The 16,368-nt window shown below is 48.8% G+C and overlaps 1 protein-coding gene across 2 annotated transcripts in view; it reads right to left on the bottom strand.

Annotated features, from left to right (window-relative positions):
- The window catches only part of NFATC2 (nuclear factor of activated T cells 2), a 157,152-nt gene extending 154,071 nt beyond the window's left edge, over positions 1-3,081 (bottom strand). For both annotated transcript variants that reach the window (XM_032142459.2, XM_032142460.2), the window contains exon 1: positions 2,952-3,081. In XM_032142459.2, coding sequence (XP_031998350.1) covers positions 2,952-3,081 — 130 coding nt within the window. The remainder of the gene's footprint in view (positions 1-2,951) is intronic.
- Positions 3,082-16,368: the final 13,287 nt, after the last annotated feature.

Here is a 16,368-nt window from a genome sequence, read left to right as displayed (position 1 = left end):
GCCAGATGCACATCTGGGGCAGTTCACATTAGCCTCTCAAAGCTCACCATGTCCCTTCTCTTTTTTTGTCTGGTTTGTTGGTTTGAGACAGGGTTTCGCTCTGTCCCATGGGCTGCAGTGCAGTGGCATGATCACGGCTCAGGGCAGCCTCGAACTCCTGGGGTTAAGAGATTCTCCTACCTGAGCCTCCCGAGTAGCTGGGAAGCTGGGTCTACAGGCGTGCGCAACTAGGCTAGGCTAATTGTTTCATTTTTTATTTTTATTAGAGATGAGGTCTTGCTATGTTGCCCCAGCTGGTCTTGAAGCCCTGGACTCAAGTGATCTTCCCACCTTGACTTCCCAAAGTGTTGGGATTGCAGGCATGAGCCACCACTCCCGGCCACAGCATCCCTTCTCTTACTGGGTGCTAACTCTTCTGTGCTGCCTACTTCTGAGCAAAGAGTAAAGTGCTTTCCAGATTCCGGAGTATTACTCTGTACTCCCTAAGTGTGGGTTTCATGTAGTAACACCTTCCAAAGAGTTTGAAGAAACTGACAAAAGCTACCTCTACTGGGTAATCAAGGTTAGCACTAATGATAAATGACATGGATAGTATACTTTTTTTGTTGTTGTTTTTTGAGACAGAGTCTCACTCTTGTCGCCCAGGCTGGAGTGCAATGGTGCCACCTGCCTCACTGCAACCTCCGCCTCCTGGGTTCAAGCAATTCTCCTGCATCATCCTCCCGAGTAGCTGGAATTACAGGCGCCTTCCACCATGCCTGGCTAATTTGTGTATTTTTAGTAGAGCTGGGGTTTCACCATGTTGGCCAGGCTGGTCTTGAACTCCTGACCTCAGGTGATCTGCCCGCCTCAGCCTCCCAAAGTGTTGGGATTACAGGCATGAGCCACCACACCTGGCTGGATAGCACATACCCTTGATACGATGTGATGAGAAGGGGGCTTTATCTTTGTGGGCTTCCTCCCGAAAACCTAGAGCCCTAGTCTAATGAAGGGACAGTCTACAATACAACCAACACACCTCAAAACAGTGAAGGTCACAAAAAACATTCCCAATCTGAATAAGGCATAAACCTCAGTTAATAATGTGCCCATATTAGTTCGTTGATTACAATAAATGCACCACACTAATGTAAAACATTAACACGGGGAAACAGGGTATTGGGTATATGGAACTCTCTGTGCTATCTTTGCAACTTTTCTGTAAATCTGAAACTGTTCCAAAAACTAAAGTTTTTTTTTTGTTTTTTTTTTTAAACAGATTCCAGGGCTTTCATTGTGGTCATTTAGATACCCATCTGGTGGCCACCAAGCACCACTTGCCAAGAAAAACTATAAAAAGTACCTCCCTTCAGATTTGGCTTGGAAACTATTTCCCCGGAAATCCCCCCACCCCACCCGACAAGGAAAATAAAAGCTGATTACGAATCTGGGAGGGGTGTGAGTATTCGTTCCCTGAAAAACATGACTTTAATCTTAATGAACAGAAAGACCACGGATGTTAGTGCGGATCGTTTGCAGATTCTTAATTGTATCTTTTCAAAGCAAAAGATGTCCTCCAGATTGCAAGTCTAGAAGACTGGTCTCCTCTGTTGGCTAATTATTTCCATCTCCAGCCAAGACACAAAATTATTACTAATGACCATCTCTGGGTATCCAAGTGAAGAGGATACCCAAAGCTAAAGCAAACCCCTCACCTAAGGTGGCCAGAGAGGACACCGATGGAAGCTAAAACTTCATTATCTGCCTAACACAGTGCTTGTGGGAAACATCAGGCCACCAAGCCTCCTTGACAGGCTTCCTCCACGAGCCAGTAAGCAAAAGCCCTTCCTATGCACTAGACGTAGGCAAGCCCAGAGTGCGTCTGGAAGCTACCAACAGGCCTGCCTCTGAGCCTTCAACAAGCATTGGCTGGGCTGGGCTGGGCTGTCAAAATCAGGAAGCCTGGTTGGGTTTTTTGTTTTTTCCAAGACAACCTGCTAACCAGAAATGCACAGTGAGGCTGGGCGTGTGGCCTCTTCCCCCTCCTCCTCCTCCTCCTCCCTCTAACGAATGCTCCTGTTAAACACGTGAAGTGACAGATGAGCACTGGGCCCAGCCCGGGGGAAGTCCCCAGCCCCCAGCAACTGAGGGCAGTTGGAGGCACAGAGTGACAAAGTTCAGGCAGAAAGAGCCTGTGTCCTTCTGAATCCGTGCTGCAGCTGCCCCTCACCCCACCCCATCCCACCACATCCATTAGGACTAAGCGTAGAAGATCACTTAATATAGCTCAGACCAATCCTTTCGTGGGTGATAAGTGATGGGTTCAGCAGCAGAACCCAGGGAGGAAATGGGCCGGCCTTATAATACCAAAGGTTTTAACCCTCTCCAGCATCAGACAGACAACTTCTTCCTCAGTTTCAGCACAAAGTCCCCATCAACCACTGCTCACAGGAGGTGATGGGAGCTGCATGGCCTCACTTCAGTGCCTGGAGGGAAGGAGTGGCCTCCTACACTTGATAACTGGGTTCAACTGCAACCCCCCCACTTTTTTTTTTTTGCAACCCCTCCCTGCTAACTCCATTCTTTGCTTCCTCACCTCCTTCCTCCAAAAGCACAGAAATCATGTCCCTTGCCCTTTGACAGCCCAGTCCCAGGCAAGAGGCCAGCAGACAGCACCCGCCCCCCAGCCTTGGGACCTGCCTGCCACCTTTTGTTTTGCTGAGAGTGACCCTCAGGGAGCAGTCACGAGCAACCAGAAATTGGTGCCCCCAAGGGGCAAGAGGGAGCCGACCACCCCCTAAGGGTGGCAGTGGCCACTGACGCCTCCCCTCCCTGGCACCTGTGTAGGGGCACCCTCCCCCCAGGCCCCTTAGGAAGGGGGACAGCTGGAGCCAAGAGGACTCCTGTGCCAAGTCCCCAGGCCTGAGCCCCTGGCGGGCTCAGGGGCCAGGCCAGGGGGAGCCTCCACCGACCTTCGTTCGGATTCAAATACTCATAGTCGAAGAGGATGGAGAAGTCAAGCTCGTCTTGGGGGCTGCCCCCAGGCTCGTGGCCTGGGGCGTCCCCGCCGTCGGGTTGGGGCTGCTGCTCGGGGGCGTTCATGGCGCGCGGGGCGGGAGGGCTGCGGGGCCGGGGGCGAGGGCGGGCGCGGCTGGCTCTGGGACCCCTCGCAGCGGGGCTGGCGGAGGCGGCTCGAGCGGCGGGGTCCCTTTCCTCGTGGGGACGCACGCCGGGTCCGGGGACGGCGCGCCTGGCGCAGCGGGTCCTGGACGCGCCCGGGGAAGCTGAGCGGCGGCTGCGACGGCGGCGCGAGCTTCCTGCTCCGGAGGCACCTGTTGCAGCCCGGGGAGGGGGGGGCGTGGAGGCGGGGACAGGGCGGCCAGGCCGGCGGAGGCGGGGCCGCCACCCGGGGACCGGAGGGGAGGGGCGCGCGGCCTGGGCTGGCCGGTGCCGGGAGGAAGGAGGCTGCCTGCGGACCTGACCACACTGTCCCGGGCCACTGCTGGGCGCTGGGGCGGCCGCTGTCTCCCACCCTCCACGGATGAGTGCGACGCGCCCTGCGCGAACCAGGATCTAGACAAGAAAGCTGCCGCCACTAGGACTTTTGCCCTAAGGGACCCACTGGCCCCACACTTTTTCCTGCTTTTCTTCTCCATGGGGTTGAAGGGGGTGTCCACCCCCTTCTATTGCAGACCCGTGTCTCCAGGCGTCTCCGTGTGCCCACGGGGGCGGCATGATTTTCACAGTACTTCAGACACCTGCATGGCCCTGAACTCAACTCCCCAGCGCCTAGGAAGGAATCAGGCTGACAGCACTAGTCGCCCCCCGTTACAGCTATGCCTCCTGGCCACCTACAACGTGCTGGGTGCTGGGCACCCAGCAGGAGCCAGACACTGTTGCCCTCGGAAGCTCAGGCTCTGGTAGTGGGATAAGCCTGAAGGAGAGAAACGGGACAAAAAGCATCTCCTTATGGGGCCAGGAGAGAACTCACCAGGGTATGGGTTAAAGGTTGGGGAGGCTTTAGTACCTTGGGTGGTCAAGGAGGACCTCTCTGGGGAGGTGACATTTGAAGAAACCTGATTGATGAGGCGATCTTGAGGAAGTGTGTTCTGGCAGTGAGAACCGAAACACACAGCCAGAGCTCGAAGGGGCTGGGTGTGCTGGAGGGAGAACGAGGAGTAAGTACAGTTCTGATGGGGCGGTTGGCAAGTGACAAACACGCCTGGCTGCTTGTTTAAAGCATGATTCCCAGGCCCCTCCCTGGAGCTTCTGATTCCATAAGTCTGAATACAGACTCGTGAATGTGTATTTTTAATTAAGCACCCAACGTGAGCATTAATGAACAGGTACATTTGGCAAACACTGCATAAGGACCCAGTAACTAAGGAACACCCTCCAATAAAACTCTGCCAGGGGGCTCCGCCAGCTTGGCTGAAGTTGGAAACAGACTCACAGAGGTAGAAAAGATCAAAACAATGGTCTTCAACCCTTCCCACGTATTAGAATCACCTGGGACACCTTTTTAAACTCTCATGCCGGACTGCAATCCAAATCCACTGAAGCAGAATGCCTAAATTTTTTTTTGCTTTTTTTTTTTTTTTTTTTTTTGAGACGGAGTCTCACTCTGTCGCCCAGGCTGGAGTGCTGTGGCACGATCTCGGCTCACTGCAAGCTCCGCCTTCTGGGTTCTCGCCATTCTCCTGCCTCAGCCTCCCGAGTAGCTGGGACTACAGGCGCCCGCCACCACGCCTGGCTAATTTTTTGTATTTTTAGTAGAGACGGGGTTTCACTGTGTTAGCCAGGAAGGTCTCGATCTCCTGACCTCATGATCCACCCACCTCGGCCTCCCAAAGTGCCGGGATTACAGGCGTGAGCCACCGCGCCCGGCCTGAAAAAATTTTTTTTAAACTTCAGATGAATCTAAGGTGCAGCCAGTGTTGAGGATGAGAAGATTAGATGGGAGCGGTCTTAAGATCCTCGTGAGAACCACAGCTTGACCTCAAGTGATTCGAATCCTTCCCCATGTGCCAGGAGGAATTGAGGACATGCAGTCCTCAGGGGAGCCATCTCAGCTCCATTAAGGGGATTTGTGCCAAGCCATCCATCATTCCACAAATATTTATTGAGCACCTGCCTGGCACTGCCACAAGATGTTGGGGATGCAACCATCAACAAGCCACAGCCTCTCCCTTCATCATGCTTCTGCCCTGAAAGCAAAGTAGCACAGTTATGAACAGGGTTTTCAAAATTGCACTCAGACCAGTGGTTCTTAACCCAGTGGTTCTACACATTAGAATCACCTGGAGAGCTGTTAAAATTTGTATTCAAATACCTGAGCACCACCAGACATCGATTTGATCAGAATGTTTGGGGCTGAGACTCAGGCATCAGTATTTTGTAAAAGCTCACCAGATGCTTCCAATGTGTGGCCAGAGATGAGAACCACTTTGGTTTAGACTCAAACTCTATTGCAGGGGCCTGGGGGGCTGGCTCAGGACTCATTTCAGAGTCTTGGGCAGTACCTCCTGGTTGTCAGAGCATAAAGAAATTCCAGCCTTTGTTTCCTAACTATAAGCACTTCTATGCCATGTGTATCCAACAAGCATCTTGGGGGTGGCTGATGCATTTAGGTGGAGGAGGGAAGAGTGATGACCCCAGCTAGGATACTTATAGACAGGTATCTAGAAAGAGATGGATTCTTCTGGGTCCTTATGACAGGGACCCAAGGTCCAGATGATGAAATTTTGGCCAATAAACAAGAAAACCAGGCTTCCCCTGTGCTTTAGAAAAGGAGAAAAACAGGAATGCTTCCCCACATCCTTTCTCATCCCTCCATCTCATAATTATTAAGTGCCACTAAATCTAGTGGACATTTGTTGATTGTGCCTACCCAGAATAATTCCTCTCTTCTTCTCATAACAGCACCCCAGTGTGTTCCTTGGGGAAACTACTCTAAACATAATCTTGGTAGAGCTATCAACCCAGCTGCCCCACCTTCCCCAAGCAAAGAAGTGGATGAATGACCCAGACTGGGCCAATCAGAGAATTTTATCTCCACTAGCCTGAGATCCACTATGGCAGGGGCTATGACCACCTCATTCACAGCTTTATGTGCAACGGATGTGTGGATAAATGGAGTATGGGACTCTCCTTAAAATCCTTAGAGTTTTCTTTAAGGGTCCTCCACCCTGAGGCTTACCCTGGCCACCCAATTGCTAGGGAAAGAACCTAAATTCTTACCCCAATTCCACTTCTTCTTCAGATACCCAATGATAAAATGAGATATTAAAGGGAAGATCACTTTGCAACTGATCAAGTGCTACAAAAATTTCAGCCTGAGGCAGGACAGTTCAGGACAGTCTAACTGCCTTCATTGTCCCTCTAAACAGTGGATATATTTTCAAAGCTTCTAGGATTTGGAGTCTGGACTGTTGTAGTCAGAGTTCTTTAAAAGGAAGTGGTTCAGACTAGGTGCCAACCCATAAAAGAGTTTCTGCTGGACAGTGGGGAGTAAAAGGGTCTTCTTCCCTAAAGGTTACCTTGAAGGGTAGGAATTTGGGCTGGGGGGGAAGGCATATTTTCAATTCAAAAATAAATAACCTGTGCTTTTAGGAACAAGGTCCAGGAGCAGAATGCATGACCTTTATGCATTAAGAGTGACTCTGGGAGGTGGAGGGATGGAGGTGGGATGGTGGCCTTCACAGGGCATCGCTGTCAACTTTCTCTCCTGTGTCTGGCCTCCTTTGGACACCCTGGCCTTTGAGTTTTTCCCCAGCCTCTCCAACCAAAGTGCAACAGAAAGCTAGTGAAGCCACTGAGACTTTGAAACTTCTAGCACACATTGGTACTATTTGACCCAGGCCCAGGAACTCATCTCCCTTCAACATGCACTTAACCCACAGTCTAATTACAGACTGAGATATGTGCCATGAAAGGCAAGGAGAATGTGTTACAGAGCTTATGTCAAGGAAACCTGATGTAGACAGGGAATTCAGATAAGGCTGCCCTAGGGAGGTGATGTTTAAGCTGGGACTGGAAGGTTGGTAGAAGTTAGTTAGGGAATGATGAGGGGAGGTACTAACAGAGCGATGAGGGAGTATGTGTAAAGGCTCTGAGGCAGGAGGAAAGTATGAAATGAGGGACGACCCGAAAGAAGACAGGAGTGGCAGGTGCTCAGGGAAGGATGAGAAGATGGTGTAAGATCAGGCTGGGAGGTAAGTGGGGCCCAGGAGACCATGTTGAGAGTTTGGGACCCGAAAGCAATTGGGAACAACTGGAGAGTGTTAGGCAGCACATGACAGAATCATAGATGAGTTTTTAGATGATGGCTCTGGGTTCTCTGAGGATGAGAAATTGCAAGGGCAAGGGTTGAAGCAGGAGGACCAACTAGGTGGTTCTTATAGCCATCCAGGCAAGAGATAATGGGGGCGTGGACTACAGAGATAAGTGGTAGCCATAGAAAGTGTGGAAGGAATCACAAGACTCATAGACTCTCATCCTTTGGTCCATCTGTGAGTTACCTCTCTTCCTCTTCTAGGCTTCCTTAAAATGGAGCATAATTTGGGTCCACCTGGATAGAAACAGTCAAGAAGCACTGACTCCCGAAACGCCTTCAAGAAGCTCCTCCTACCACCCAAGGTGGCTCTGTGTCCCCAGGCTGCTTCAAGATGTCCCTGGAGTTACCCACCACCTACAGCTCTGCCTTCCTTTCCACCTTCTGGTAGAAAGCTCATTTTTATCTACAACCTGGGCCTCTCCGCAGAAATCCAGGCTTGTATAGCCAATGCCGACCCAACATCTCCACTGGGGCATCTAACAGGTACCTCGGTGTGAATGTGTCTGAAACCAAACCCTACGTCTCCAGCTGTCCCTGCCTCACTGTGCCTCAACTCAAGTATTGCTCTGCCTGTAATCCAGTTCTCCAATCAAAACCAAAGAGTGGTTCTTGAGTCCTCGCTTTTTCTCATGCCCACGTGCAAACCCTCAGCAAATGCAGACAGTTACACCAAATGTAACCCAAAGCCACCCATTTCTCACTAACTTCACTGTTCTTCCTCCCACCTCCCAAGAATCCAGGCCTTCATTATTTCTTACTTGAACAACTGCAGAAGCCTCCTCCCTGGACTTGCCACTTCCACTTTTGCCCCTATGTGGAGCAGCCAGAGGGAGCCTTTAAAAAAATATACATCTGATAAACCCTCCAGTGGCTTCCCATTAAATTAAAATTAAATACAAAGCCCTTGGTCTGCAAGGTCCTACGTAAGCTACATCCCACCTGGCTCTCCTTGGGTATCATCTCCTGCCATTCTCCCCTTCTCTTACTCCCTCTGCCACCTGATTGTCCGCCTGTTCCTTGATAATGCCCATAAGACCCCACCCCAGGGCCTTTGTACTTACTGTTCCCTCAGATATTGCCTGGCCACTACCTTACTTTGTTCATTTCACAGCTCAAAAGTCACCTCTTAGAGACCTTCCCTGCCTGTCCTAATAAAAATCGCATCCCCCGGCATTCTCTGTCTCCTCACCCTGCTTCATGTTCCTCATTGCCCTTTCAGCTATGGTGTATTTTATTCATATGTATATTTCTTTTATTGCCTGTTCCTTTCACTTGAATGCAGTCCCTACAAGGGCAGGGATATTTGTCTGTTTTCTTCCCTGGGATATCTAGGGTTGCCAAGTTTAGCAAATACAAATACAGGATACTCAGTTAAATTTGAATTTTAGACAATGAATGCTTTTCTTAGTAGAAGTATGTCCAAAATAGTATGTGGGACAGACATAAACTAAGAAGTTTTTCATTATTTACCTGAAATTCAAATTTAAGTGGACATCCTGTATTTTTATCTGGCAACCCCAGCTGTATCCCCAGATCCTAGACTGGTACTCAGTACATGGTAGGTTCTCACTAAAAAGCAGCTGAAGGAATGAATGGAAGAATGGCGCCCAACAGAGCTTCTACCTGAGAGATCAATCAGTGAATAAAACTGCACCACTAGGAGAACCCAAAGTCCCTTCTTTGCTCAGCTTAATGGGACTCAACAGGGATGTCCTGAAATTTAGCAGTGTTTTGTAGCCTTGGCAGCCCAGCCTCTAGCCTGGTTCCAATACCTGTAGTTATTTGTAGAGAAATAACGTGTCATCTGACTCAATGGCTTCAGGGAAATTCTACCTGCACATGTTGCTTAAAAAGAGAAAGAGCCTGGTACGGTTGTGCACACCTGTAGTTCCAGCTACCTGGAGACTGAGATGGAAGGATCGCTCAAGCCCATGAGTTTGAGACTGCAATGCGTGACAACTGCACCTGTGAAAACCACAGCACTTCAGCCTAGGCAACACAGCAAGACCTCGTCTCCAAAACAAGGAGAGACAGAAAGAAAAAAGACTATTATAAAACACAATGTTCTGTTACAGAAAATATGTAAATAGGTTCTTGAGGTTTTTTGGGTTGTTTGTTTGTTTGTTTGTTTGAGATGGTGTTTCGCTCTTGTTGCCCAGGCTGGAGTGCAACGGTGCAATCTCAGCTCACTGCAACTTCTGCCTCCCAGGTTCAAGCGATTCTCCTGCCTCAGCCTCCCGAATAGCTGGGATTATAGGTATGTGCCACCACACCCAGCTCATTTGAGTTCTTTATAACAAGACTGGTACATTTGAACCCCTTCCACCCCTTCCAGGCTTACTTTCCTGCTGAAGGTCAATGGCATGAAGACATAAATGTTTGACCAAGCCTGGAGTGATCTTGTGATACATTAAAGAACAACCCAGAGCTGGGAGGCCCAGGATCCAAACTGAGTTCTTCCTCTAACTCTGTGACCTTTAAGCAAGATACCTTCAGTGCCTCAGTTTCTCCATCTGTAAAATGGGTGGAGATGAATTAGATAATACCTGAGTTAGCATTTCAGCTCTAAAATTCAAGGATTGTTTAACAAGGAAAACCAAGCTTATCTGAGTAGCATCTGGGGCTCGCTTCATGGGATGTGACATGCAGAGTCACACAGCACTCCGCACCTGGAACAGCCTGTGCTTAGAAGGAGCCTGCACTTGGTTGAATGCTCTGCTGTTGACATTTTTTAAATTCTGAACACTTTTTGAACAAGAGGCGATGCATTTTCATTTTGCACAACGCCCTGAAAATTATGCAGCCGGCTCTGATAGTGTACAGATGCTCCTCAACTTATGGTGGATGATATCCTGATATATCCACGATAAACTGAAAATATCGTTGGGTTGAAAATGCATTTAGGCAGGGCATGGTGGCTTATGTCTATAATCCCAGCACTTTGGGAGGCTGAGGCAGGAGGATGGCCTGAGGCCAGGAGTTTGAGACCAGCCTAGGCAACATAGGAAGATCCCGTCTCTATGAAAAATAAAAATACATTAGCCGGGCTCCCATTTGAGCCCAGGAGCTTGAAGCTGCGGTGAGCCATGGTCACACCACTGCATTCCAACAGAGTAAGACCCCATGTCTAAAAAATAATAATAATAGGCCAAGCACAGTGGCTCATGCATGCCTGTAATCCCAGCACTTTGGGAGGCCAAGGTGGGTGGATCAGGAGTTCGAGACCAGCCTGGCCAATGTGGTGAAACCAGTCTCTACTAAAAATACAAAAATTAGCCAGGCATGGTGGCGGGCACCTGTAATTCCAGCTACTCGGGAGGCTGAGGGAGGAGAATCGCTTGAACCTGGGAGGTGGAGGTTGCAGTGAGCCGAGATCGTGCCATTGTACTCCAGCCTGGGTGACAAGAGCGAAACTCCATCTCAAAAAATAATAACAATAATAATAATAATAAATACAAAGAAAATGCATTTAATATGCTTAACCTACTGAACACCATAGCTTAGTCTAGCCTACCTTAAATATGCTCAGAACATTTACAGTCACCTACACAACTGATTTTGGGCAAAATCACCCAACACAAAGACTACTTTATAATGAGGTGTTGAATATCTCCTGTAATTTGTTGAATACTATACCGAAAGAGAAAAACAGAATGGTTTATGGGTACCCAAAGTACAGTTTCTACTGAACTCATATTGCTTTCACACCATCGTAAAGAAAACCTAAGTCAAACATCATAAGTCAAGGACCATCTGTATAACACATAGGTCACAAATGTTCATCATGAACTCCATGTCCTAACAACCTCCCATTATAATAAAACACTGCTTATAAAAGGCAGGCATTGAAACGTTTTAAGTCGGATTCAAAAAGTGGGACCATTCTTTACCAGACTCCAGAAACAATCTCCCTTCAACGGAAGCATTCCCTGGGACTCATGATCGCTCTAGTGTTAATATATAACTTATACACAGATGCATTTGACTCCAGCAAGGCTGGCATTAGGGTGAGACAAGAGAGGTAAAATGAAAGAGGGCACCAAAAACTAAGTAATTAGATAAATTATATCTTCACACCATGTTTTAAAACATCAAAATGAATGCAAAAAAAAAAAAATCCTTGCTGAACAAGCTATTATAATTTTAATAAAGACAGGGTCAGTAACAGTCCATGTGAGCCACGCTGCACCCTAAGGCCAAAGTGATGTTGTCTTTATTTAACATTTTTATTTATTTATTTTTTTGAGACAGGCTCCCACTCAGTCACCCAGGATGGAGTGCAGTATGGCTCACTGCAGCTTCAACTTCCCCAGCTCAGATGATCCGCTCACTTCAGCCTCCTAGCAGCTGGGGCTACAGGCTCCTGCCACCATGCCCTGCTATTTTTTTTTTTTTTTTTTTGGAGAGACAAGGTCTCACTATGTTGCCTAGGTTGGTCTCCAACTCCTGGGCTCAAGCTACCACATCTGGCCTTTTTTAAAAAAAGTTTATCACGGAGTTTTGGCATTAATTTTGTTTTAAAAATATTATATTAGGTCGGGCATGGTGGCTCACGCCTGTAATCCCAGCACTTTGGGAGGCCAAGGTGGGCAGATCATGAGGTCAGCAGATCAAGACCATCCTGGCTAACATGGTGATAACCCTGTCTCTACTAAAAATACAAAAAATTAGCCGGGCATGGTGGCGGGCCCCTGTAGTCCCACCTACTCAGGAGGCTGAGACAGGAGAATGGCATGAACCTGGGAGGCGGAGCTTGCAGTGAGCTGAGATCACGCCACTGCACTCCAGCCTGGGCGACAGAGCAAGGCTCCACCTCAAAAAAAAAAAAATTATATTAAAATATGGTTCATCCTGGGCTCACGCCTGTAATCCCAGCATTTTGGGAGGCCAAGGTGGGAGGATCACTTGAGCCCAGGAGTTCAAGACCAGCCTGGGCAACATAGTGACACCCCATCTTTATGAAGCTGAAACAGGAGGATAGCTTGAGCCCAGGAGATCAATGCTGCAGTGAGCCATGTTCGTGCCACTGCACTCCAGCCCAGGTGACAGAGCAAGTACCTGTCTCAAATATATATACATTTCATATACGTATGTGTGTTTGTGTGTGTGTGTGTGTATATATATAGTTCATCCTGATTACTGAATTTCTTGCCTTTTGCTCCCCCAAATGCCTCATTGGCTTCCTTATGCTCTTGCAAAGCCATTTTTAGGGATGAGCTCCTTATAGATTGAGAAAACAAGACATTTTCAAACCTGACTTGCACTCCAATCTACCATCTCCTACAGAGTCTTTTAAAGCCTGAAGAGGACTTCTCTGTTGTGAGAAAACTATTTTCCAAGAGGGGATTGCAGCAAAAGGCCTTTAGTTGAATATGCCACCCTCCCACTGGGCAGGCACTGATGGGCATCAGTACCTCGTAAGACAGCAGGGTTCTACCACAAGCCAGCACCCAAATCAACATGTAGACTGTAGGAAGATGCCCCATCTGACAGCAGGAGAAGTCACAGGTCTGCAGGAGCTCCGCCAAGTCCATCCTGCAGGCAGATTATGTTTGGCCTGCCCAGTAATTAATTTCTTTTTAATCTGAACTAACATTTTTTTAAATTTTATATTAAGTTCTGGGATACATGTGCAGGACGTGCAGGTTTGTTACATAGGTAAACATGTGTCATGGTGGTTTGCTGCACCCATCAACCCATCACCTAGGTACTAAGCCCCACATGCATTCGCTATTTATCCTGATGCTCTCCCTCCCGCACCTTCCCAGCAAGGCCCCAGTGCGTGTTGTTCCCCTCCCTGTGTCTATGTCGAACTAACATTTTTAAATTGGGAGATTTCACATAAAAATCCAAATTTCCAACTTCTAAAAAAAAGGCAGGCAGATCCGACCACTCCAGGCCTGCATTCCCGTATGGACCAATTGGCTGGAGGTGAGTAGAGGCTTTTCCCCGGGGACGTCCCCCTCAGTTTGCCCCAGCCCCCACCTGGCTGCCTCATTCATTTGTGCCACCTGCCAGGAGCCTGTGAGCTTGAGCACCCAGGCTGCAGGTTCTTGATTCCTTCCACCTGGTCCCTGCACAACCACTTTGCCCTGGTTTTGTTTCTCCTCTTTGTTCCTTGCTTTCTAGCACATTCTCCTCTGTCTTGGGTAACAATGTTTAGAAGGAGGGCAGGCATGCCGGGTGCGGTGGCTCACGCCTGTAATCCCAACACTTTGGGAGGCCAAGGCAGGTGGATCACGAGGTCAGGAGATCGAGACCATCCTGGCTTAAATGGTGAAATCCCGTCTCTACTAAAAATACAAAAAATTAGCCGGGCATGGTGGCAGGTGCCTGTAGTCCCAGCTACTCGGGAGGCTGAGGCAGGAGAATGGCATGATCCGAGATCATGCCACTGGACTCCAGCCTGGGCGACAGAGCGAGACTCCATCTCAAAAAAAAAAAAAAAAAAGGAGGGCAGGCTCAGTAAACCTGCCTCCCCCTTAAACGACGATCCTTGATCTTAACTGAACAGGATATGCCGCCATCCCTCTGACAGGGAGGCTCCATCTTCTACTAAGGTAGAACCTCAAGGGGCAGGGTGGGTAGGGCTGGTTAGTTAGGAGATCGAGTGTTGGTTAATATCTGCCCATCCCCACAATCATTTCTCACTCAATGTACCTGTCACCCTCGACCCACTGTTCCCCCTCGGTCACCCAGGCTGTCTTCCCCTGTATGCCCCAAGATCATTTCTCTCTCCATTCTCTTCCCTGCCATATTCTTTGCAGACTCAAACATCTGTGCCGATTTTCTAATCTTTGAAGTCAGGGAGTGATGAGGACAAGCTGGCTGACTCAGAGGTACCCATCATCAGCTCCCATCCGCACAAACAAACCCCGGAGCACACAGCCCCACCGCTTCCAAAAAAGCACAGGACATCGGCTGTTCGCTCCCTCTTTCGCTTCTCCATCAACACAATCACTAGACCTCACCTAAGCTCATAGCCACTTAGCTTGTAAATGACTTCCTATGAGTATGTCTCCCCCAACTTCACAAAAACATCTCTATCTGACTTTCAAGTGCAAACGGGCATGTCTCATAGACGTTGGATTTTTCTTCCCACCACCTCGCCAGGAGCTCTGCGTCTGTTAGACTCTCCACAAGCATCTCTGGACTCACTGGCTCAGTGATTGAAGTGGGTCATCAGGACCCTACAGAAAAGACCCCAGAGGCTTGGTAGAAAGTGGATTTGTCCCTATCAGGAACTCCTGAAAGTTATTGAGCTAGAGGAAAGAAATAAATTGAATTTAAAACAATAGTAAAAATGGAAGCTAACAGGAACTGACCAGTTCGTCTTTGCTGAGAGCTTCACAGACACGATTTCCTTTCAACCTTAAAGTACCCCCATGTGTAAGAATTACTAATAGCCCACTTTTCAGTTAAGGAAATGAGGGCGTACAGCAGGTTGTGATGTGACTTGAGAAGTCACACGTGCACCATGAAAATGGTTTTGTCTCACACGAGTCTGATACTCATTACTGAGTCATGCTATTCCTGGGTGATTAGCTAAGGGTGGATTTGCCGAGGGACATTTTTGGATCAAGATGAAACCCTGAAAAGTCTCATGACTGCCGGTGATAGTGGAGGGTGGAGGAAGAGCTGAGGAGGGGAATCCAGGCGGGGCTGAAAAGAAAGCACGTCTGAAGTGGTTTGAATATTCACAGGATTGATGGCATCTACCCCTAGGTACCAAAGCCAGGGACCATCCCTGTGGAACCCTGGGGCTCGAGGGAACACAGTTTGAGAACCCTAAAGGAGAAAGCTCTATGGACTGGGAGGCACTGCTTCTGAGTACCTCTCCTGCCCCACACTGGCCCCAGCCATCTTCATCTCCTACCTGGGCCACTGCAGCAGCCTCCTGTCTGCCTGCCTAGCATTCACTCTTACCTGGCTAGAGGCTGGTCTCCCCTTAATGGACAGTACAACCATTTGAAAAGATTCATTAGACCACACACCACTGCTGCTGAACATTCCCCCAGGGGCTCCTGATTACCCCAGGAATGAACTTCAGACTCCTTACAAGATCCTATGTGGGCTGGGCGCAGTGGCTCACATCTGTAATCCCAGCACTTCGGGAGGCCAAGGCAGGCAGATCATGACGTCAGGAGATCGAGACCATCCTGGCTAACACAGTGAAATCCTGTCTCTACTAAAAATACAAAAAATTAGCCGGGCACAGTGGTGGGCACCTGTAGTCCCAGGTATTTGGGAGGCTGAGGCAGGAGAATGGCATAAACTCAGGAGGCGGAGCTTACAGTGAGCTGAGATTGCGCTACTGCACTCCAGCCTGGGCAACAGAGCAAGACTCCATCTCAAAAAAAAAAAAAAAGATCCTATGTGATCCTGTCCTGCAATCTTGTCTCCATCATGCTCCTCCTGCCCTTCTGGTCCAGCCCCACTGGGCTCCTTGCTGTTCACTGAGCGTCGCAAGCACATGCCTCTCTTCGGGGCCTTTGCGTGTATCGCTCATTCTGCCTGGAATGCTCTTCCTCCAGACATCTTACAGGCAGATTCCTCACCATTCAGGGGTCAACCGAAAAAAGATAATCACCTTAGAGAGGGAGGGCCATCCAGCCTGAATGAGGAATCCGACTCTTGTGGATTGAATCATCCCTCCCCACCCTACCAAAAAAATATATTCAAGTCCTAAGTCTAGATCCTGTGAATTGGAACTTATTTGGAAATAGTGTCTTTGCAGATGTAATCAAGTTCAGATGAGGTCATACTAGACCTAAAGGGGTCCAGGCCAATGATGGCTGCCCCCATGAGAAGAGGAATCAACGCACATGCACTCTGGAAGAAGGTCACATGAAGGCAGAGGCAGAGATGGGAGTGACACAGCCACAGGCCACAGAAGGCCAAGGGTCTCCAGGAGCCACTGGAAGCTGGGAGAGACAAAGAAGGGTTTCCTCCTAGAGCCTTCAGAGAGAGCATGGCCCTATGACACCTTGATTCAAACCTCTGGCCTCTAGAACTATGAGAGAATAAATGTGTATTGTTTAAAGCCATTCAAT

This window comes from Hylobates moloch, unplaced genomic scaffold (genome assembly GCF_009828535.3).
Source record: "Hylobates moloch isolate HMO894 unplaced genomic scaffold, HMol_V3 SCAFFOLD_21, whole genome shotgun sequence".
In the NCBI taxonomy this organism is placed as follows: Eukaryota; Metazoa; Chordata; class Mammalia; order Primates; family Hylobatidae; genus Hylobates; species Hylobates moloch.
This window is presented reverse-complemented; position numbering and strand designations above follow the sequence as displayed.